This window comes from Cervus elaphus, chromosome 15 (assembly GCF_910594005.1).
Source record: "Cervus elaphus chromosome 15, mCerEla1.1, whole genome shotgun sequence".
Taxonomy (NCBI): Eukaryota; Metazoa; Chordata; class Mammalia; order Artiodactyla; family Cervidae; genus Cervus; species Cervus elaphus.
The window spans coordinates 70,511,047-70,535,885 of record NC_057829.1 but is presented as its reverse complement, the minus strand read 5'-3'; the positions used below and the strand labels follow the sequence as shown (position 1 = coordinate 70,535,885).

The window sequence follows — 24,839 nt, the reverse complement described above, 5'->3', positions numbered from 1 at the left end:
TTGACAGCCATCTACTGATCTGTGATTTAAATGCCACCTACCCTGCTATATTATAAAATGACTAAAGAATCTCTTAAGTACCTCCATCACCAAAATTCTCTAGAATAGCTCAAGCTTCCAGTTTCCATATGTGCATGTTTTCAAATTGCTTTCTTCCAGCCCTTTTAGGAAAATTTTTACAGCTAACAAAGAAGACCCTCTCCTATTAATGGTGCTTCTATTCTTCTTAGCCTCATTTTTTCAAAACCTTAACAAGTTATCTTAGATTCTTTCTCCTTTTCTTCTGTAATATCCAGTTAGTCTCACTTTCTTTTTTCCTCTGTAATCTCTCTTCCTTTTGTTCTTTTCTTTCCATTTCTATTCTGCCACCCTGGTACAAGCCTCCAAAATTTTGCATCAGTACATTTAAATAGACTCAAGCATTGTCTTAACTTTCAGGCACTTGTTGCTCTAATCCAGGAATTGGCAAACTACAGCCTGGGGGTCTAGATTGTAAATGAAGGGTTTTGGAACTCAGACATTCCCATTTATAGTCACATGAATATAGTCTGTGACTGCTTTCATGATCCAACTGCAGAAGGGAGTAGTTACAACAAATGCTTTGTCGCCTGCAAGCCTAAAATGTTTACTATTGTGTTCTTTAAGAAAAAGCTTGATGATACCTGCTAATCCATTCCTTACATCGCTTTCAAATCTAACTTTGTATTCTCGGTATCTTGTGTATTACCTCTGTGCTCAAAATCTTTACTTGCTTTCCTACTTCACACACACACATAGTAACTGCTCAAGATTTCAGAACCTGGTATTAGAGATGGTTCTAAAGCGGCCCTAGTCTACGTTTATAGGTGTAGTTTTACACATCGCTTTGATCTCTGATAAGGCTGGTTTAAACCATGAACCACACTATGCTCACCCTAATTCTGAACTTTTGAGAATGTGCTACAACCTAATGTGCAGAATAGTTTGCCCATCATACTTTGACTATGATTTCAGTGGGTATTTATGATTGTAATTTATTGCTGAGAACCTACTGTATATTAAGAATGGCAGTAGGCTTGCGCAATAATTTCTTTTGTCCTGGATTGACATATGTTTTTAAACACACATGTCTGTGTGTTTAAAACTAAAAACTGCTACATTAAGTATTTACTCTTTGATCATACACTGAGGGTTCTTTTATGTCAGACTCTATCCTAGCACAAGAAATTATATTTAAAAAAATAACAACTAGATCACAATCTAATGAAAGAGACAGGTATGTCAATAAGAAACATGATGTGCTTAACTCTAGTAGAAGCATACAATACTAAAGATGGACAGATGAAGCATTAAACTTTATCCAGAGAGGCTGGGGTGGCTTCATGGAGGCAATGGCATTGGAGCTGGGTACTGGAAGTTGAAAAAGCCAGAGACCTGAATATTTATGGTGGTTCAAAGAATAACGAGGAGGTCAGGGTTGTAGGAGACTGCACGAAGAATTGGCAAACAGATAAAACTAGAAAAGAGACGTGTGCTATATAGAATGGACCTTGGATGTCTTGTTGAAGAATAAGGAGGTAATCCTCTTGAGACAAAGGAGACCCTGAGAGTTTCTGAGCAGGAGTGTGACAATCAGATTCTACCTTTATTGTAAATTCCTGGATGGCAGAAATTACATTTTACGTGTCTCTTTGTCTCCCATGGGTTCTACCAGCTCTATCTTGAACATAGTGAACCTTCAATAGAGCCATCTATTGATTAATTTCTTCCTGGGAGAGAAGTGTTTCTGGCTGACTGGTAGCCAACAACATTTTGAATTTTCTCTGAGCTTGATAAAATGCTGACACCTAGTTTTTTCTTTTTTTTTTTTTTAAGCAGCAAATATCATTAAGGTGATGAGAAGCATCAAATTCATGACATTTCTCTGCCTGTCACCTTCACTCTAGTAACCAGAAGTGTTGTTTGCAGTGTTCAGCAAATTTTTGGCAAAGTTTAAACTCTCCAAAATAAGTTGCAAGTTCATTCTTTCTTAAACCACTGTGAAGTAGAGATGGGAAATACTGGTTCTCTAAACTCTTTTGAGGATGACATGCTTTTAATAACTGTTATTTAAGCCAAAGGGAAATGAGATAATTCAGAAACCTTTTAAGCCATTGATAGAATGGAAAGATTTTGTTCTTCCTACAGTTGCCTAAACACTAATCCCTCAGGCTTTTGAACTGTGACAGGAATGATCAACCTGTACTAATTGTCACAAGTTACCAGGAGTAATGAGGTCTCTTAGCCTCACAGCTTAGACTGTCAGACCTCAGGTTATGCTTATGATGGTAACTTTTAAGAAAGGGAAAAAAATTTCAAAATTTGTAATCTGAGATAGTTTAGCCTTGTGGAAACTGTTTTTTGTTTTGTTCCCTAACGAAAACTAGGGTTCTGGTTTCATTCTGAGAACTTTATAAAGCTGGGGCGACAGAGCAGATCCATCTCCAGTTTGACTATGGAAGAGTACCGGGGTCATTCTGACTTCAACCTAAACCGGTTTCCCTTGCTATGTTAGATTTGGTGATCAGCAAGTCTGGTAAAGAATAGCACCATCATCCTTGCCTTGCAGACTGAAACTGGTTTACGTTTCTGGTCCGTAGGGCCAACTTACCTAGGCGGCACAGTGTCTAGGAGGCTCCTGCCTCCCCTGAAGCCTCTTTTGCTGCCTTCCTCTTGTTTCCTTCTCTGCCCTTGGGATCTGCAACATGTCAACACACACCTCTCCACTCAGACATCGCATGGGCTTCATACTCACCATCCTCTGGTCCCTCGCATGCTTCTATAGGAATTGTTCTCCTTTTTCTAGCCCCTTGACTAAACCAAGGTCTGAATACAGTGAAACCACCCCTGTGAAAACTTTTCAGATTCCCGCCCTCCTACTAGGCAAGTAAGTCATCATAGCATTTTGTATAATACTCTGTTACATCATATAAAGTGGTCTGAAGCCTATAGGATAGTGATCATCTCAAGGGCATAAAACTCACTGTTTTGTTTCAGTCCACATATGCTGGTCCACAGTCATTGCAATAGTAAAATAATAATAGCTGTGATACAATAGCTCAGTTACACCATGTTTGTCACAGTATCAGATGCGTTAGCTCAAGTAGGTGCTCATTTAATTAAATCTTATGGGTAAAGAAAAAGGTATCGTTACTGAATCTCATTCAGATCTAGCCTCCTCCAGATCCAGAGAATCCCTCTGTGCAGGCATATCAGCTTACTGTTATTGGGCCTGCCTCCTGCCAGCGACTGCCATTCAGTAATTCTGGCAAGTGGTATCTTTTCCTCGCGACAGAGTGCTAAACAGTGATTTATTGCTTGAATACACATTGCTTTCATGGAAGTGATTTGTTTAAAACAACAGTAAAGCGCTAAATAAATTATTCATTCCATGCTAATTCTTCACTTTTATGTGCTGTAGTAAGCGTCAAAATAAGCAGCCTGTAGGGCATTTTATTTTTTGCCACATTAATCTTGGACAGTTTAGAGGCGGGAAAAAAGTAAGAGGGAGTCTAAAGAAGTTCCATTTTCAAGAAAACAGATTTCTTGGTTCCTCCTGCCTTGTCCAGTGGCCAGGCGGAGGTTCTGGCTGAGATGACCCCTTCCACCAGTGGCTCTGAGTCTTTTGCTGATTAGGCCCAGTGATCCCCTCACAGTCCTGTGCCCTGCGGGGAGCACCCGGCTCCCTTTCTCTGAAGACAGTCATTTACAATGGCCCAGTCCTGTCCCAGGGCCAGGAACCTGGTTCTTTCCTGGGGGATTTGCATTCCCTCCGGAACACTGGGTGTTGGATGATGTTATTGTTCAGTCATTCAGTCATGTCCAAATCTTTGCAATCCCATGGACTGCAGCGTGTCAGGCTTCCCTGTCCTTCACTATCTCCTGTGTTTGTTCAAACTCATGTCCGTTGAGTTGATGATGCCATCCAACCATCTCATCTTCTGCGGCCCCCTTCTCCTCCTGTCCTTAATCTTTCCCAGCATCAGGGTCTTTTCCAACACTGGGTGCTGGGTTTCCAAATCTCACTGTGTGTCTTGATTTAGGAGTAAAGCATTGAAAAGTAAGGGAAGCTGCAGTGATCTACTTTTCATTTTTGCAACTGATTTTCCCCATGGAATAGAGATACATTTTTTCGGGCTTTACTTATTCTTCTTTACTGAAGTCTCATTTCCTGCGTTGAACATTTGAGTGACTTTCAGTTTATGAAGTCTTCATTATCAGAGTAGCAGATGGCTGGTCTTGTTGTAGATCTAGGGGAAGTCTGTTTCATCTTGTCTGACTATGAGACCTCCATGTTTTATCCCTGCTGATGGGTAAGGAGAACTGTGTCTTTCCAGCCTGTGAAATCCAGAGAGGTTCAGTGAGTGAGATGCTAAATTGATCCCTGTGCTTAGGATGCTGAAAGAGATCATCCATCAAGACTCCTGGCTCTAGATCAAAAGCCAGGAAGATCAAGGCTTAAGTATGTGTGACCCAAGTCCCAGCCCATCCCATCTCCTATGTGAGAATAACTAAAACCATCTCCCTAGGGTTGCAAAGTGAATTTGTGTGGTGTGTAAAGCACCTGGCTTGTAAGAGCTTGGAAAGATCCCATTTACATCTAACTAGAGACTGTTCCTTTCTCTTTATTCCCACGGTGCCTAGTTCCCAAAGTCCATCCCATCTCCTATGTGAAAATAACTAAAACCATCTCCCTAGGGTTGCAAAGTGAATTTGTGTGGTGTGTGAAGCACCTGGCTTGTAAGAGCTTGGAAAGATCCCATTTACATCTAACTAGAGACTGTTCCTTTCTCTTTATTCCCACGGTGCCTAGTTCCCAAAGCATTCAATTCTAACCTGGCAGTTCTGTCTCCCCTGTGGCCTTTATGTGTAATGAGGGCAAGTATTTGTTTCTTATTTTTGGATCCTTGATAGCACTTAGAGGAAGAAATACAAGTTGTGGTCAGTGCCTAGAAAAAGAGTTGGATACATGGATGGATGGATAGATAGATAGAACCGACATGCATAAAGACAGACAGAGCTTAGTCTCAGATTAATTAAAATCAAGAAGTATAATCTTTGAAACTCTTTAAAGCTCCTTCTTTCCCTCTCTAAAGATCCCATGTTCAGTTCAGTTCAGTCGCTCAGTCATGTCCGACTCTTTGTGACCCCATGGACTGCAGCACACCAGGCTTCCTTGTCCATCACCAACTCCCAGAGCTTACTCAAACTCATGTCCATCCAGTTGGTGATGCCATCCAACCATCTCATCCTCTATCATCCGCTTCTCCTCCCGCCTTCAATCTTTCCCAGCATCAGGGTCTTTTCCAATGAGTCAGTTCTTCACATCAGGTGGCCCAAGTATTAGAGTTTCAGGTTCAACATCAGTCCTTCCAATGAATATTCAGGACTGATTTCCTTTAGGATAGACTGGTTGGATCTCCTTGCCGTCCAAGGGACTTCTTCAACACCACAGTTCAAAAGCATAAATTCTTTGGCACTCAGCTTTTTTTATAGTCCAACTTTCACATCTATACATGACTACTGGAAAAACCATAGCTTTGACTGGACGGACCTTCGTTGCCAAGGCAATGTCTCTGCTTTTTAATATGCTGTCTAGGTTGATCATAGGTTTTCTTCCAAGGAGCAAGCATTTTTTAATCTCATGGCTTCAGTCAGTGATTTTGGAGCCCCCAAAAGTAAATCTGTCACTCTTTCCATTTTTTCCCCATCTATTTGCAATGAAGTGATGGGACCAGATGCCATGATTTTAGTTTTCTGAATGTTGAGTTTTAAGCAAACTTTTTCATTCTCCTCTTTCACTTTCATCAAGGGGCTTTTTAGTTCTTCTTCACTTTCTCCCATAAGTGTGGTGTCATCTGCATACCTGAGGTTATTGATATTTCTCCCTGCAGTCTTGATTCCAGCCTGTGCTTCATCCAGCCCAACATTTCTCATGAGGTACTCTGCATATAAGTTAAATAAGCAGGGTGACAAAATACAGCCTTGATGTACTCCTTTCCCAATCTGGAACCAGTCTATTGTTCCATGTCCAGTTCTAACTGTTGCTTCCTGACCTGCATACAGATTTCTCAGGAGGCAGGTCAGGTGGTCTGGTATTCCCATCTCTCGGAATTTTCCAGTTTTTAGTGATCCACACAGTCAAAGGCTTTGGCATAGTCATTAAAGCAGGAATAGATGCTTTTCTGGAACTCTCTTGCTTTTTCAATGATCCGATGGATGTTGGGAATTTGATCTCTGGTTCCTCTGCCTTTTCTAAAACCAGCTTGAACATCTGGAAGTTCACAATTCACATATTGCTGAAGCCTGGCTTGGAGAATTTTGAGGTTATTTTGCTAGCGTGTGAGTGAGTGCAATTGTGCAGTAGTTTGAGCATTGTTTGGCTTTGCCTTTCTTTGGGATTGGAATGAAAACTGACCTTTTCCAGTCCTGTGGCCACTGCTGAGTTTCCAAAGTTGCTGGCATATTGAGTACAGCACTTTTAACAGCATCATCTTTTAGGATTTGAAATAGCTCAACTGGAATTCCATCAGCTTCACTAGCTTTGTTCATAGTGATGCTTTCTAAGGCCCACTTGACTTCACATTCCACGATGTCTGGCTCTAGGTGAGTGATCACACCATTGTGATTATCTGGGTCATGAAGATCTTTTTTGTACAGTTCTTCTGTGTATTCTTGCCACCTCTTCTTAATATCTTCTGCTTCTGTTAGGTCCATATCATTCTGTCCTTTACCGTGCTCATCTTTTCATGAAGTGTTCCCTTGGTATCTCTAAGTTTCTTGGAGAGATCTCTAGTCTTTTGCATTCTATTGTTTTCCTCTATTTCTTTGCATTGATCACTGAGGAGGGCTTTCTTATCTCTCCTTGCTATTCTTTGGAATTCTGCATTCAAATGGGCATATCTTTCCTTTTCTCCTTTGCTTTTCACTTCTCTTCTTTTCACAGCTATTTGTAAGGCCTCCTCAGACAGCCATTTTGCCTTTTTGCATTTCTTTTTGTTGAGGATGGTCTGAGCCCTGTCTCCTGTACAGTGTCCTGAACCTCTGTCCATAGTTCTTCAGGCACTCTATCATATCTAGTCCCTTAAATCTATTTGTCACTTCCACTGAATAATCCTAAGGGATTTGATTTAAGTCATACCTGAATGGTCAAGTTGTTTTCCCTACTTTCTTTAATTTACATCTGATTTGGTAATAAGGAGTTCATGATCTGAGGCAGTCATCTGGTCTTGTTTTTGCTGACTGTATAGAGCTTCTCCATCTTTGGTTGCAAAGAGTATAATCAATCTGATTTCGGTATTGACATCTGGTGATGTCCATGTGTAGAGTCTTCTCTTGTGTTGTCGGAAGAGGGTGTTTGCTATGACCAGTGCATTCTCTTGGCAAAACTTTATTAGCCTTTGCCCTGCTTCATTCTGTACTCCAAGGCCAAATATGCCTGTTACTCCAAGTATTTCTTGACTTCCTATTTTTGCATTCCAGTCCCCTATAGTGAAAAGGACATCTTTTTTGGGTGTTAGTTCTAGAAGGTCATGTAGATCTTCATAGAACCATTCAATTTCAGCTCCTTCATCATTACTGGTCGGGGCATAGACTTGGATTACTGTGATATTGAATGATTTGCCTTGGAAACTGACAGAGATCATTCTGTCGTTTTTGAGATTGCATCCAAGTACTGCATTTCAGACTCTTTTTGTTGACCATGACAGCTACTCCATTTCTTCTAAGAGATTCTTGCCCACACTAGTAGATGTACTGGTCATCTGAGTAGAAAGAGGCTGTGTAGCATGGTATTAATAGTGAAGGACCTGGGCTCTGGTCTCAGTTTGTTTGAGTTTAAATCCCAACTTTCCTACTTATGTACTACCTGATATTAGGCAAATTTCTTAAACTTTCTATAATCTTTTTTTCTGAAAACAGACCATAAAAAGAAAGGGAGATGTATTGGCTTCACAGGATATTTAAAAATGAATATATATTATTTTATTCCAAATGCTTAGCAGAGTGACAGATTTTTCTTCTTAAGTACTCAATAAGGTAGTAAACTGGTGATAATAATTCAGTTAGAAGAAGCAATTCTAATTTTGTTGTTGTTCAGTTGCTCAGTCGTGTCCAACTCTTTGTGACCCCATGGACTGTAGTACATCAGCCTTCTAATTTTATCAATCCTATTTAATAAGAAAAAGGATAAGAAAAAAATGAAAGAAATTAACTAAAGACATAAAAGGAATTAAAATTGGCTCCGTAACCAAAATCAATCCTTCTCAACTTCTAAGTTTGTGTCTCTACCCTGCCATCTATTCAGACTTTACTTGACTTTGGCCCTGTTGTACAGAGGAAGCTTTGAGAGGCCCATAGGAAATTATTGAAAGTCCTAGCATTCAGACTTTGATTTCAGATCTGAACACTGACATACTTGCACATATCCAGGGCTGTCCTTTCCTAGAGAGAAGAAATTCACAGAATGGGAGTTGGGTCTCTACAGTGTCCTGGCCAGCCTTCAGGTATCTCACAGGTCTGTGCATGAAAGCTAATACTTTGGATGAAAGGACAGGAAAATCAATAAACCTTTGGATTGGATCATAGACATGTTTTACAACTACTCACCCCTCCCAGAAGAGATACACAGCATTGAGTTATCTGTAGCATTTAATCCTTTAATCAGCTTGGACTTCTAAATGGATCCAAAGTGTTTGGAATGTCTTTCCTAAAATTGGAATTTCATGAAATGGCAGTGCTCTTGTGTTGCAATTACTCAGGTTTTTTCAACCTACTCTGTTCCAGAGGCTTACTGCAATAATTGCTCATGTAACTGGAACATGTTTTCTATGCCTGGAAAAGTCCATCACCAATATCACTACAGTCAGTCAGTCAGACCATCAACAAATATTGATGTTCTTTAAGTTAGCAGGAGATGTTGATTTGAATGTGAGTGTTAAGAGGCGTGTCATGCTTGGCCTTGTAGGTCATATGAAATTTAAACTCTAAGATCAGTGGAAGGCCATAGAAGTACTCTAAAGAGTGGGAAAAGATGACCAGATTGCTATTTTCAAAAAGATTATAGGGGTAGCAGCACAGAGGGTGGCTTGAGGGAAGCCGATGAGATCCTGGCAGAGATGTCTCAGGCATTGTCCTCGGCTAGACCAGGCTCGTGTGAGATTAGAGGGCACAGGTTTGTAAGACTTAGTGATTGATTTCAATTTGGGGAGATAAAAGAGGGATGGCATCAAGGATGACTCAGAACTCGAGCTTTAGCAATGACAGTGGCACTTGCTAATAAGCCTGGTGACCTTGAAGATCGAGCACTGAATGGGCATTAGATGTTATTATAATGGGAGGAGAGCTTACAAGCTTGTAGTGTAACTATGGAGGAAACTGAAGCCCAAAGTGGTACCTTGGCTTCCTCAGGGTCACAGTGTGTTATCAGCAGAGCTCAGACTTAAGTCTGTATCTCCTGTTTCATACCCAGGACTGCTGAAATGGAGAACTCGGTTGAAAAGATTTAATGAGCATCTAGTGTGGAATCTAGTAGGTCTTCCCTGGTGGCTCAGATGAGGAACCTCCCCAAAATGTGGAAGACGCAGGTTCGACCCCTGGGTCAGGAAGATCCCCTGGAGAAGGAAATGGTAACCCACTCCAGTATTCTTGCCCGGAGAATTCCATGGACAGAGGAGCTTGGCGGGCTACAGTCCATGGGGTCACAAAGAGCTAGACACAACTGAGCAACTAATAGTATGGAATTCTACTTAAAGTTGGATTTACAGTGGAGTTAAGGAAGCTTAAGATTCACAGCCTTCATAGGCATGGGCTCCTGTGACTGTTGGCAGTTTGAGGGAGTTGTAGATTGTTGCAGGTGGAGAGGGGAAGTTAGGTTGAAATCAGAAGTCATTCCTATTTCCTCATTTTCTGCCAAACTGCCTAAAGGTATCTTAGAATAAAAATATGCAAATCTTGAACACACTGGTAATTTGTTGTCATCTAATTTGTCATTCTAATAAATATTGACTGTTAATTCTCATTTTATTAACAATTCTGTATTACTTTTCTTAAAGTGAGGCCCCGTCAAGTTGCATGACTTTCATCCTCAGAAGACCTGGGTCTATGCTTGGTCCTACCAATTTGTGTTACCCCTTCCAACTCTCCTGGCTCAGAACTGTCCCAATCTAGTCCTTCCTCCTGTACTTAGGAACCCCTGCTTCACACCCCAAATTAGCATATGGTGTGTTAAGACTCTTCTTTACTCTCAGAAACTGCTTATTCAAAAACTGGTTCTTCTAAAAGTGTAACCTTCTGCATTTGTCAAATGAGGTTGAAATTAGATCTTTCCAGTCCCTTCCTTCCAATTTTGTCCTAAGTTTCTTTTCAAAGAGTGGCAAAATGCTATTTTTTTATAACCACCCACCGGCCATCTAGATGCCATTGTAGAGGATTAGAATTAGAATCTTGTAGAAGCATTTTGAGTGCATGAGTAAATGACAAGGAGCATATAAAAATCTCTTAACTTCTATAGGATTTTTCCTCCAACAGAAACCTTGATTATTAATTAAGGTATTTGGCTTGGGATTTCAAGATGTTATATGAATTTTACTTTTAAGTCAGCTTTTTTAAAACTCTGAATTTCCTTTTAGGCAAATTGTGCCTCACCACACATTAGCACTCAGATAAGGCAAATAAAAAATCTGCTCCTAGAGATGTCAGTGGTTATTGTTTATTTACCTCTCTTCATTTCTGGTCCACTTTAAGACTTTCCCATAGTAAAGGAAAACATTTGAGCTTAGCTTGTTTGAACTACCTCTAATATTCCAGTGTGTTATTCTTGTTGCCTTGGTTAGTTGCACTGGATATTAAATGAGGAAATTACAAAAAAAAAAAAAAAAGGAGAGCTTACTTTTTCTTTTCATTTTTATTCTATTATCTTACTGAAATTCATATTCTGATGCTTGGATCACCATAATATGCATATCTGTTTATTAGTTTTCTGTGTGTTGTCATAACCTTGAAAAGTGATATTTAAAATAAAAAAGAAATGAGTTCACCTCTTCAGACCCATGAATAACTGTATAAAACCGAAGATAGAGAAGTGGAAAGGGAAAGTCTTGCTTTGTTTCTTTCTTTCAAAGCTAAATATAAGGAAACATGAACAGAAGGGCCCCTCATTTTTAACACGCTGTTTGCTGTTTAATGGTGCATTCCCTTACGTGTGGGTTCTCACATAGGAAGAGTCTGAATATTTAGATAGCATCTCTACTTCAGACAGTGATTTGAGAGCTTGCAGATCTACCTTTCTCAGATCAGCACCTCAGAGAAGCTGAAAAGGAATATCTCCATATTCACATTCCGCCTCTTTCCCTCCTTCTCAGACTCAGGCTTGTACCCCTTTTACTTCAGTATATGGAAGGTTTCTTCTCGTTCATTTTCTGGATTTCCAGAGGGAAGATACTGCACTTTTTTTTTTAATTTGTTTTGAAATTCCGAATTAACACTTCTCTGCATTATGTGTGTTTCTATGCAAAGTTCCAGGTGACCTAATTTGAATAGGGACTAACTCAGGGGAGAATGGTTTGGATATCATCTCCATTCCCTTCTAAGCCCTAAGAGGATAATGAGGAGAACATGGTATATAGTTTGTTTCTTTATGAAACAGTGGGCTTGCAGAGGACGTTTCCAGTAGATTGCGTTCCAGACCACCCACTAAGCTGCCAGCTTCTCTCCACCTATGCTCTGGCTTCATTTGCTTTCATGTCTTGAGACTTTGGCTTTAGGTTTCTGTTTCTTTTTAATATTTCTATTTTACTATCATTTTAATATTTTCTATTTTCCTATATAGTGAGACTTTGCCTTGAATATGCATTTCCTTGTGTTTTGTGCAGTCATTTTATCTCAGTACTCTTCCAGGATGACATTGGTACTGACATCTGGCTCTTCTTGAAAAAATACATCATTTAATTTAGCATCTCCCTACTTCCTCTGCTATAATGCAGAAGATTAAAATGGAGTATCATTTTGGGCAGAGAATTTAAATAAAGGAAGGAGTGTATAGAATGGCCAACATTATCTACTAGATATGGATCTATGCTTGGAAAATTATCTTCTTTTTTATTATTATTCAAAGAAGAGGAGAAGGAGAAGAAGAGAAAACAAGTATAAGAATGGCTTATCATCAATCAGTCTGTTGGTTTGTCTTGGTTTGTTTGGTTTGGTTTGGTCTGGTCTATTTTGGTTTGGTGTTGTAAGATAAATAGATTTTGAAGGGAGTGCTTTTTTTTTTTTTTTTAATTGATAGCATCCCCCACTTTGGGAAACAGGAAAGCAAGTTGATGATCAAAGTTTCTGTTTTCAAGATTTGCATTCAAAAGCAACTTAGGTCTGGTGGGTTTAAAGATCTTGGATTTGTTTGTGAAATATAATAACCTGGCTCTACGCTTATTACTAACAGGAGAAACCTTGACTTTCTGCAGATAGGGGGCAAGAGATACGAGTTGCCTCCAATATTGTTCAGTCGCTAAATCTTATCTGACTCTCTGTGACCCCATGAACTGCAGCATGCCAGGCTTCTTTGTCCCCCACTATCTCCCTGAGTTTGCTCAAACTCATGTCCATCGAGTCAGTGATGCCATCCAACCATCTCATCCTCAGCCGCCCCCTTCTCCTCCTGCCCTCAATATTTCCCAGCATCAGGGTCTTTCCCAATGAGTTGGCTCTTCATGTTAGGTGGCCAAAGTATTGGAGCTTCAGCTTCAGCATCAGTCCTCCAACGGGATTTACAGTTTTTCTCACATGCAAACTGCTGAGACAATGGCCCACAGCTCCTGGACCAGCCTTAATAGCTGCAAATGACCTCTACTGGGAAACAGACTCAGAGGAAGGACACATAGCAAATTTTCCATGAAACCACTTTCCATGAAACCTTTTCTATATTACAATTTGCCCTGTGTCTACTGTTGATTAAGTTATCTGCATGCCCTCTTTGTGTCTACATCTCATCTTATCTTTTAAGTTCCCCAGGGAGGGATCCGGTGACTGACTCAGACCATTTTAGTGCCATGTAGAAGATATCATATGAATAAACATTACACTAAATGTTGTGCAGGCTTCTATGAAACTGGAAGGTCTCTTGGGGATTAAGAACTTTCCAGAAGCAAAAGTCTACTAACAGCTTTTAGCTGGCCCTGCACCCCACATTCATCTCACTCTTTCTACTGGTTTTTCATTTCAAATTATGTTTGTGTTTGCTGGATTACTTCCGACTGATGACTTCAAGTGTACCTGTGTGGTTGTGTGTGTCTGTGTGCATCATACCAACCTTTGAACTTCCCTCTGGGGCTTCTTAATCTAGGTTATTAGCAGTTATTGATTTCTTTGCCCTTTGATAGGGCAAATGGAACACAAGTATACATTTACATAAATCTTCTGCAAATGTTGATATTATAAAACAGTCTGTTGAAATTTGCAGTGAAATGTGTGCACATTCACTGTCAGGAACACCTAATCTGGGAACAGCCAAATTCTATTGTGAGGTCAGTAGAAGGATTAGCTCCTCAACAAAGGATTTCCAGGGTTCAACAATTTTTTAAAAAATTAAAAAATGACAAAAATGCCATTGATCTGAGATGAGTAAAAGGTAAAACTCATGTTTGTCCATTATAAGGGAAAAACATCCTAGGGATTTTTGGCAGAAGGCAGAACAAGAGAGAAGTTTGTGTTGAGCACCATGACCTCTAACAGATAACAGGACTTCAGTACTATTGAATTGAAGGTAAAGTGAGGATCCTTCAGTGGTTCTGTCTTGCCACTAGGATCAATCATATGCATATTAAGCAATATGCAATAGGGAGAGGTAAGCACAGTGATTAAGAATCTAATGTGAGTTAAACTTGTCCCCCACTTACTAGCTGAGTAATTTAAGTTACTTAGCCTCTGCATGCCTCACTTTTCTCATCAAAAAAAAGCAAATCATATAATTAGTTGAAATGCCCTTAATAATAGAATTTGTCTGGCACAAGAAGTAGGAAACCAAGAAATGCTGGCTGTTATTCATAATAGCAATTGCTTATATTTGCGTAGGACTTTTAACATTTGCAGTTTTTCCACTTTCTACTGTGTTTACTTCCCATAACTCTACAAGAAAAAAAAAAAGATAACATTATCTCTTTATTTCTTCTGATTTTTTTTAAATAAGAGAAGTCAGTTCAGCATTTAAGGGCTTTATTCAAGGTCAAGCAGTGGCAGATATACTAGTTGTAGTGGCCACTCCCCACATTTTCTTTGCTGGCAGAGCCCACCTTGCTTTCTCTGTTTTTACTGCACGTACTCTGGGCATGTGGCTGAATTCTGGACACAGAAACTGCAGAGATTTTGCTATTAGGGTTTTGGGGAAAGTGTTTCCTTTATAAGTTAAAACAAAGCAAGCACATATACGCTGGAGGCTCTTTTTTTTTTTGATGGAAGTAACTGTGTCTGCACATGATGCAGAGAAGTGTTAGGGCCTCCTTGCAAACACAAGGGCAGGTAGCACCCAGTGCTGACACTGTCAGAGAGGAAATATATGTATCACTTGCGTCCTTGATGACATTGTTAGACTAACTTAGTCTTGGAACCCCATGAACCCTGGACCACTTGTTGCATGATATAATATGTCCATATCAGTTGAGTCATTTCTAGTACCCTGTTTCTTACACTAAAGGTATACTAACAGAATATGGTGGCTAAACCAAGAATCAAAATCCAGTCTTCTTCTGATTCCTAGGCCTTTGTTCTTTTCAGCAATGCACACTGCCATCCTGATATTAAGGCCAATTGCAACAGAGCCAAATGTATCTCCCTATTCTGATATTTGTGTGTCCCTGCCCATAATTTAAGCTTGAGCTAAGCCTGGGGACCTGCTCTCTTTCTCTTGAAGTGTGAGCTTTCTCCTCTCTAGGCCCCTGCCCTCATGCTCCCTTCCCTTAGAATATCATCCACATAGCCCCTTGACTCCATTAAAATCACACATGTCCTTCTGGATCTAGCCTGAATGCCTGCTTTATAAGATGCTGTTCTTGATGATACTTTTCTTTCTTGCTCTCTAAAAGATATGCACGTTTTTCTCCTGCTGCATACCTTTTCCTTCCTTATTTTAACCATCTTTGTACAGCTCAGCCTCTCTACTAGACTGTGAGTTTCCAGAAATTGAGTCTCATTCCCTCATTGAGTCTTCATAGCACACACTTTTTATCCCTGCTTCTTAAGAAGGCATAATAAATGTTTATTGAATTAAATATGTGGAATTTTACAGCTGAAAGTTCTTTCTTCTGAACAAAGCTCCCATTTTCTGGAAATTATAGAAAGTTCTTATCCTTAGATTCATGATCCCCGTAGGATTCAGGAGATCAGGGGAATCGTTAATGGTATATTCATTGTTTTATGCTCATAGCTTTTATTAAATCAGATTCTTAAAGAATTCATGGCTCCTTAAAAGAATGAGAACCTCTGTTTAAGTCAGAAAGTTGAATAAAGGCTTTCTGAGCCAAACACACACTCCAGAGCGTGCATGTTTTAGGGAAACCACTGCTGTGAGTTTTCTTCCTTTCCCTAAAATTGTAGTACAAGGAAAACAAGCAAAAACAAAACAACTTTAGGTCTATTGAATATCCCTCTTACATTTTATCCAACTGTGCTATCCCCATGAAAGATTATTCCACATCTCTTTGGGACCCTGATTATTCTGTCCCCAAAATCACTTCCATACACATCTTTAAAAACATCCAGCCTACTGTCTCTGGCAGGGTGGAGCAGGGTGGGGCAGGGAGCAGAGAGGGGTTATGTGAGACTGGGTAATGAGGGGACATCAGGGCCTACACGAGGCTGGTTAAGGAAGAATGCAGGTAACCAGCTTCAGCCCCTGAACCAGCCTGCCAACATCGCCCAAGTGGTTTTGCCAGTGCTCATTCAGAAGTGAATGAAGCTTCCTTCAGGAGAGCAGGGTGACGAGCTCTGACAAGACTGAGTTCTTATGGAGTCTCCTCGTGCTTTCCAAGGGCAGAACCCTGAATCACTAATGACTGAGAACATTACACAAGAAAATGTCTTGTTTTATAGACTAGGACCCCTGTTGCCCTCTTCATTATTCAGGATTTGGAACTATAGACCTTCAGGAATGAAAAGACGTTAGGATCCTGTATTCTCAGTGCTCACTATCGAGAAGCCCAGGGCACGGTTTTGTGTTTCCCTTATGATTAGATTCCACCTCCACTGTTAGACACAGAGCAAGGGAAAAAAAAAAAAAAGATTAAAAATCATTCATAACTGAAAAATGAGGAGACATGTCTTACTTAGAAATTCTAAGATTTCCCTGAGATGAGGGAGAGATGTGGTGAAGGTCAGTGTCCAGGCCAGGTGTCCTAGCGGGACTCAGATCTCCCTAAGTGTCCACTGGTTCTCACAGCATGCATGCCTGCTGTCACTTCAGTCGTGTCTGACTCTTGCGACGCCATGGACTGTAGCCCACCAGACTCCTCTGTCCATGGGATTCTCCAAGTAAAAATACTGAGGTGGGTTGCCATGCCCTTCTCCAGGGCATATTCCTGACCCGGGAATCGAACCTGGATCTCCTGCATTGGCAGGCAGGTTCTTTACCATTAGTGCCCCCTGGGAAGCCTAAGAGCTACCCTAAATTCATAGTTTAAGAAGAATAGAAAGCTTACTAAACACCTTCAGGAAAGCTTCTTAGTCCACTGCTGCTACCAACTGGGTTGCTACTCATAAGCAAAGTAATTAGTAGAGGCCACTTCTGGGGGAAAATGCACATTCCTTCATAGGAGGTGAAGGAATGGAAACACATTGACCCCCTTCCCACCTTCCGTCCTCCTTCCTCTGGGGTACTTGCTTTAAGTTAGCTAAGGGTCAAACACTATGTTCTTTCTTTAGGAAGATAAATGGAGAATTCCTATGCTACTAGTTAGGAAGTGTAGAGTAAATATTGGTTTATTTCAGTCTAGTAATCAATTGATAGGCATTTTTAAATGTTGAATCAGGTATCTGGGAAGGTGTTTTAGGGATTCCTTAAATGTTTGGAGTTTCATTTCTAAATTATATTTTTATGTTAAAAGGAAAAAAATAAAAAACCTGCTGTCACATTTGAATGTGTCACCTATCTAAATACTTAGCATAATGGACACTTCTCATGTGTTAGCTCAGCCTGCAGCCTGCCATGTTAATTCGCTGTAATCCAGACCTGGACACAAGGCTTGCTCTGCCATTCTGATACTGATTTTTTATATTTTACACTAAAATGACTGTTAGTCATCCATGTGTAGACTTCCCTCCATATCCACAGATTCATCATCCCTGAATTCAGTCATCCTCTGATCAAAAACATTGGGAGAAAAATCCAGAATTTTAAAAAGCAGGGCTTCCCTGATAGCTCAGTTGGTAAAGAATCTGCCTGCAATGCAGGAGACTCCAATTCGATTCCTGGGTTGGGAAGATCCACTGGAGAAGGGATAGGCTACCCACTCCAGTATTCTGGCCTAGAGAGTTCCATTGACTGTATAGGCTATGGGTCACAAAGAGTCAGACATGACTGAGCAACTTTCACTTTCACTGAATTTGCAACATGATCATGACTATTTACATAGCATTTACATTGTATTAGACATAATATAATTATAATCTAGAGATGATTTAAAGTACATGAGAGAGTGTTCATAGGTTATGTGCGAATACGCTGCCTTTTTGTATAATGGACTTGCACATTTGGCTCAGTGCTGGGGAGGAAGCCACAGAAAAGGCTCCACCCCCTTGAAGACCCCCATTTATCCCTGCCCAGAGCCTGGCACAGTTTCTAGTGCCTTCTCATTCTCCAGGGAATGAGTGCTTTGAAAACAGCAGCTTGGTGAATGCTTCAGCATCCTCTTTATAAGTATGGAGATCCACCTTCCCCCCACCAGAAGTTTTATCAGTAATGGATAGAGCAAGGAAGGAGCCTCAGCAAAAGAACAGCCCAGATGACTGTGGTACCAGCAGCTCTTAGACTGTAATCCTCGGACAGGCCACTCTGCAAATTCCCAGGAGCAACTGGGCACTGAGGTCCTGGGGCAATGTACGTATAGGCTGTCTGGCCATAGATATTTATATCAAGCTATTAAAGAAAGTATTCTAAGATTTAAAGAGGAACCTAAAAAAGATATTACCATATGGTCACCACTTATTGCTTTGAATCAGGGCTGTTTTGGTACTGTATCATAAGAACAAGATCCTGCAGGGGGCGGGGGTGGAAACTAGATACTCATAGATATTCCATTTTGTGTGATATTACAGGAAAAACCCAAACTTTTTGGTCAAACCCAATATTTATCAAATCAGCCTTGATCTCATTGACTAGAATTTATAATTAAATGCTATACACTGGAACTTGGAATTAAATCTTTACATTAAAATCATTTACCAAATGAATAAAAGTCAATGACCTTTTATATATATATTTTAAGTACATATGTTTTACTTGATTAATAGGTTTCAGCGTTTTTTGTTTTGTTTGAAAAATACACAGAAATGATAGACAATAAACCGGAATAGATGGACGATTGTGTTAACCTCTTTTACTCATCTAATGGTGGTAGTTTTGGCTGTGGCCCTTTAACAGCTGCTCATTCTATAAAACAGTGTTGGTAATTAACCAGAACAGGAAAACAAACAACAACAAATCAGTCTTATATAATGACATATCACCATCCAGGAGTAAGGTGGTAAATAATGCACATAGATAGAAAAGGGGAAAAATAGAGGGGAAAAGAGATTTCAAATAATCGATTGAAAACATAACTAAAGGTTAGCAGTTCTCCTTTCTTGCTTTCATTCTGAAAACGAAAGATTAGATTGATTCAAGCAGATATGCTTTGAAATGCCATAAAGAACGCCTCATCTGGTGCAGTATTGACAAGCTGCCTGAGTGTATCACTGGCGTTTTCATTTTACTAGCCCAGCAAGAAGAATCAGGGAGTGGATTTTTACGTCCCTGCCCGCCTGCCTGTGAATTGCTTAAACAGCTTCTGCGTGCGCGTGTGAGCAGTTCCACACTGTTAGATGCTGGGTTAAAAAGGTTCCTTCTCTGGGGCTCCAGTGGCTTCCCTCATCAGATGGATGGGAAATGCAGTTTGTGGCCGGCTGAACTTCATTATTTAGTTTACTGCCATCTTGTATCAAGAGAGCAACTACCGAGAAACGCTTTATGCCCACACCCCCATTTTCTTGGTGGGGGATTTATAGGTCTGTTCGGCAAAATCATACCGAGGTAGAGCAACGACATCTCTCTGTGTCTTCAAACAAACAGCCACCCCGCTGTCACTGATCAGCATCCCTGGGATGGCGGTGATTGAAATTTAGCACTTAGAGCAACTTAATTGGCACACGGATCTGTTAAGCATATGCCCCCACCGCAGGCCTGCCATCTGACATGCCCATAGGGCACCTAGCACCTCACACATGCTCACGTTTTGCTAAGAAAGTCAGTTTTGAACAGATCCTTGAAGGAAGTCTGTGCAGTGGTTAAAGAGAGGGGTGGCCTTGGAGCTCAGGTTCTCAGATTTGTGCCTGTTTTGGGGTGACTGTGGTCCTTCATCCCCTTGAAGTTGGAACAAACCTAAGGCATGGAGTTCCAGTTCTCTTGCTGTGAAAGAAGTGATCAGAATCCACTCGCCGGCGCCTTTATCGTCAGTAAAGCAAGCCTTGTGCTAGCAGAGTAGAACCATGAAGGATTCAGCAGCTCCTTGGCAGCTTGCTGGCTTGGAATTCAAGGTTAGGCCATTCTGTGCTCACTGTGGCTACAACTGATCCCTTGGCCTTCAGAGGAAATCCAAAAAATCAAAGTCAACATTTTTATGCTGAGTTGGAAACAGCAGAACTGGGCCGAATGTTCTAAGTTATGACTATCAAGAGAGAAATACGAACCTTAACAGCAAACAAGGCAGAGCTATTAGGCTCTTTTCATTATGTAAGGAGAGCAAATAAGGGCTGAGACCATCCATGGTTAGAAACACACTGCTCTGGTGAATCTTCCCCAGTGTCATGGCACTCCTATGCTTCACTTAACCAGGAGGAGCTAGGTCAGGGCTGCAGGCAAGAAAGGCAGCTGCTTTCTGATGCTGCCATGATGGGCATGAGTTCTGGTGGGTCCTAGGCCACCAGGCCTTATCTGTATTTATGTTCTTTTCTGGCGTCAGGCAAAATTCTGGGCTCCTAGTAAATGCTTCATAGGTGTTGAATTCTGAAAGAATGAGCTAAATAATTTTAGTTCCTCTGAGTGAGGTTGAAGAAAAGCAACAAGTTAAAATTATAGGAAGATTTGCCGAGAAGCAAATGAAGCTTAAGTTTCAGTGTTAATTGCATAGGCCCTTTCCCAGGATGTGCAGATTGGAACTCGTGACTTTGTATTTTGTTTCTTATAAAGAGCTCCCTAAATTCTCTAAGCTCTAGGGCCCGGGGTCCAGTTTTAGCTGTTTAAGCGAAGGCTCTGGCAAGTGAAGTCACTCAGTTGTGTCCGACTCTTTGCAACTCCATAGACTATACAGTCCATGGAATTCTCTAGGCCAGAATACTGGAGTGGGTACCCTTTCCCTTCTCCAGGGGATCTTCCCAACTCAGGGATTGAACCCAGGTCTTCCGCATTGCAGGCGGATTCTTTACCAGCTGAGCCACAAGGGAAGCCCAGGCCCTGGTAAACCCTTCCCCAATCAGTGTAACTGGATGCTGCAACAATTCATTCAATTATGTTAAGCGACCGTTAAAGGAATTCTAAGCCCTCCCTTGGGCCATTTCAGTTCTATGAAACTGTAATTGTTTGAAACTAACCGTGATGTCTTCTTTTGCCTTCAGGTGATTCTCATTTTGACAAAGCTGTATGACTATAACCTGGGGAGCATCACGGAGAGCTCGCTTTGGAGGTAAGGAAATGGAGCTAATAGTTACTGTGTTATTTAAGCATGATGCCCTCGGCCAGGCTGCTCCCTCCTCACCCCTGTTTCCTAGTGAGAAGGTTTCTGGTTATATATACCCTTTCTTCTCTCTCTGCTCTCTGTTTTCCTTAACCACGGGTAGGGTTTTTTGGTTTTTGTTTTTTTAACTAGGAAGCCCGGATCCTTATTTTTTTTAAGTTTTTTTTTTCCATTTATTTTTATTAGTTGGAGGCTAATTACTTTACAATATTGTAGTGGTTTTTGCCATACATTGACATGAATCAGCCATGGATTTACATGTGTTCCCCATCCTGAACTCCCCCCTCCCACCTCCCTCCCCATCCCATCCCTCTGGGTCATCCCAGTGCACCAGCTCCGAGCACTTGTCTCATGCATCCAACCTGGGCTGGTGATCTGTTTCACACTTGATAGTATACATGTTTCAATGCTGTTCCCTCAGATCATCCCACCCTCGCCTTCTCCCATAGAGTCCAAAAGTCTGTTCTATACATCTGTGTCTCTTTTTCTGTCTTGCATATAGGGTAATCGTTACCATCTTTCTAAATTCCATACATATGTGTTAGTATACTGTATTGGTGTTTATCTTTCTGGCTTACTTCAAAAAGAAAGAATCCACCCGGCGGATGTCAACCTGAGATTCTGGATGGTTGACATCCGCTGGGCGGATCCTTTCTTTTTATAGACCTCTTCTTTTGGTCACAGATCTTTTTGCTAAAGTGTTCATTAGCTTGTCTTTATGGGTGTTGGTTCCCATGGTTCTCACCGATCGTGAGCTTATTGGGGTGGAAACGAAAGAAGAAGGATGTCTTTGCAGAGGGGATCAGTGTAACTCAAGGTCTGAAGAACCCAGGCAGGCTCCCAGGGCGACACATTCACAGCTGCTTTTGTGTGGTTCTGCGGCACAGAGGTGTGTACACACACATGCACGCGTTTATTTCTGGGATTCACACTACTGGGCCATATGTATAGAGTGTACAGTGAGTGATTTTTCAAATGGATGAACAAATCCTTTAAGAGGGCAGACTGACTCACTGGATTTGGCACCAAAGGAAGTCCTCAGATACCCAGACAGTTATTCTGTCCTGCTTTATTCTTGAAAACTATACATTCTCTTGTTTCATTTTGTTGCTTAAAAAAATCTGCTTGATTTATCTCATTCCTGTGTGGCTCTTCTCCAGTAGCCCGTGCCATGTGCTCAAACCCGAACTAGTCCCTGAAGTCTAGGAGAGAGCCTCCTCTGATTGGCCAGGCCAGGATCACATGATGATCCCTGAGCCTGAGAGGATGGAGCCAGACTTCGGAGATGATATTCACACAGAGACACATGCACTCTTTCACGCACATGCACACACAGAAAGGCAGGAGTGGTCTGTGGACAGACCGAAGTTAGTAGTGACCACATAAGATCAGTGGGAAGTTGCATTAACTGTCAGTTAGCAAGACCAGGAGAGACTGGCTGCTGGTTCTGAGTCTCAATGCTAAGGTCTAGGAAGGAAGACTCCAGTCACCCTGCTTCTCAGCCGTTCCCCCTGCTCCCAGTACACTCAACAGTGGCTGGAGGGGGAAAGCTGATTTTCATGGTAGCACTTTGGTTCCAGGGCCTGCCTCTGTTGGGGAATGTGGTGGTCATACAAGAGGAGGCTCATGGATTCAGTTCAGTTCAGTTCAGTTGCTCAGTTGTGTCCGACACTGTGCGACCCCATGAATCGCAGCACGCCAGGCCTCCCTGTCCATCACCAACTCCCGGAGTTTACTCAAACTCATGTCCATTGAGTCGGTGATGCCATCCAGCCATCTCATCCTCTGTCGTCACCTTCTCCTACTGCCCCCAATCCCTCCCAGCGTCAGGGTCTTTTCCAATGAGTCAGCTCTTCGCAGCAGGTGGCCAAAATATTGGAATTTCAGCTTCAGCATCAGTCCTTCCAATGAACACCCAGGACTGATCTCCTTTAGGATGGACAGGCTGGATCTCCTTATAGTCCAAGGGACTCTCAAGAGTCTTCTCCAACACAACAGTTCAAATCTTCGGCGCTCAGCTTTCGTCACAGTCCAACTCTCACCTCCATACATGACCATTGGAAAAACCATAGCCTTGACTAGACAGACCTTTGTTGGCAAAGTAATGTCTCTGCTTTTTAATATGCTATCTAGGTTGGTCATAACTTTCCTTCCAAGGAGGAAGTGTCTTTTAATTCATGGCTGCAGTCACCACCTGCAGTGATTTTGGAGGCCCAAAAGATAAAGTCTGACACTGTTTGTGCTATTTCCCCATCTATTTGCCATGAAGTGATGGGACCAGATGCCATGATCTTAGTTTTCTGAATGTTGAGCTTTAAGCCAACTTTTTTACTCTCCTCTTTCACTTTCGTCAAGAAGCTCTTTAGTTCTTCTTCACTTTCAGTCATAAGGGTGGTGTCGTCTGTGTATCTGAGGTTATTGATATTTCTCCCGGCAACCTTGATTCCAGCTTGTGCTTCTTCCAGCCCAGCGTTTCTCATGATGTACTCTGTGAAAGGTCGGGCATATTGAGACATGCCCCGGAAAAGTGCCGCAAGGCAAATTCCGGAGGCTGGCTAAACTTCCGGGGACCGACCCCCTGCAGCCTGGTCCAATCAGGTACCGACCCGGAGCCCTCGGACACTGACCGCCGCTGTAGCCTGCGCTGTCTTCCTTATATGAAAAGACCTGGCTTGGACGCCGGCCCTGGCTATAAAACCCCTCCCCACCCCCTCATACCTCGCAGATTCCCTTTGTCTCCTCACTCACCCGCCCCCGGGAGTTCTGCCCAAGAGCGACCGCTCAATAAAGGCCTTTACCACCGGTCCTTAGAGGCGGCTTTTTCCCTCCCGCGGCGTTTTCTAACCCGGCCTTTTTGTTATAGGACAAGGGGCGCCGGTTCTCTCTGGCTATTTCCTGCTGAACGGGGGTGGCGAGGGGTAGGGGCCAGCCGGTACGAAAGGTCAGCTTATGCAGGATTGTGAAGTGGGTCCATGTCTTCTTGATTGAGTTGAGTGTAAGCTGTTAGGAGCATGGCCCGTCCGGTCGCAGCCTGTGCTATTTTTTTTGGACCCATTGAGTCCGGTCCAGAGGGGGCTTTCTTGGAGCTGTCTGCACCTTTGTTCCAGGCCTGACGGTTGGGGCCGATAGGGGATGTGGAGATGCCAGTCGATGTCCAGGGCCGTAGCCACCTGCTGGGAGATCTGTGAGAGTATATTTCTTTTTTTTAAGAGAGGAGTAGGGCAGGAGGGGATGACCAGAAAGGAGTGGGCAAATAGGCAGGAATCTAATTGACAGGGTGGGTTGGGTTTGGAGCGGACATGAGGGTTGGCCGTCAATGCCCATAACCGAAACCTGGGAAGGACGTAAAGTGTCCCCAAAAGAGGGAAGGACCGAATAGGTAACCCCCGCATTAACCAGACTTACCCGTTACCTGGAGTGTTACCCTGGGCTTGGCTTGGGTTATCGGGGTTCCCGAGTCTGGGCGACGTCAGCCATCGTCGAAGCTCAGCAGCTCGAAGGCCGGAGGAGGGCAGGTCTCCCTGGGGCGCTCTGGTCCCCGGCCCCTAGAGGTCGGGGCCCGAGAGGCCTGGGGACAGTCACTAGCCCAGTGTCCTTGCTGTCTGCACAACGGGCACGGCTTGGAAGGAGGCCGCGGATTGGGGCACATCTTGGCCCAGTGTCCTTCTTGGCTGCACTTGAAGCAGGCCCCCGGAGGGGGGTTTTGGGACCCCGAGCCCGCCGCCAGCCACAGGGCCGCTACCAAGGCCTGGGTTTGTTGGTTTAGGAGGCTTGCCTGAAATTCGGCCTTTTGTTTGAGCCTTGCCTTTCGGCTGGCCTCAGCAGTTTCTTCACAGGCGTTGTAAACGTTAA

At 42.3% G+C, this 24,839-nt stretch overlaps 1 protein-coding gene across 5 annotated transcripts in view; it reads left to right on the top strand.

Moving 5' to 3' along the window:
- The window catches only part of SORCS1 (sortilin related VPS10 domain containing receptor 1), a 571,188-nt gene that overhangs the window by 192,141 nt on the left and 354,208 nt on the right, over positions 1-24,839 (top strand). For all 5 annotated transcript variants that reach the window (XM_043926561.1, XM_043926559.1, XM_043926560.1 and 2 more), the window contains exon 2: positions 20,869-20,936. In XM_043926561.1, the coding sequence (XP_043782496.1) occupies positions 20,869-20,936 (68 nt within the window). The remainder of the gene's footprint in view (positions 1-20,868; positions 20,937-24,839) is intronic.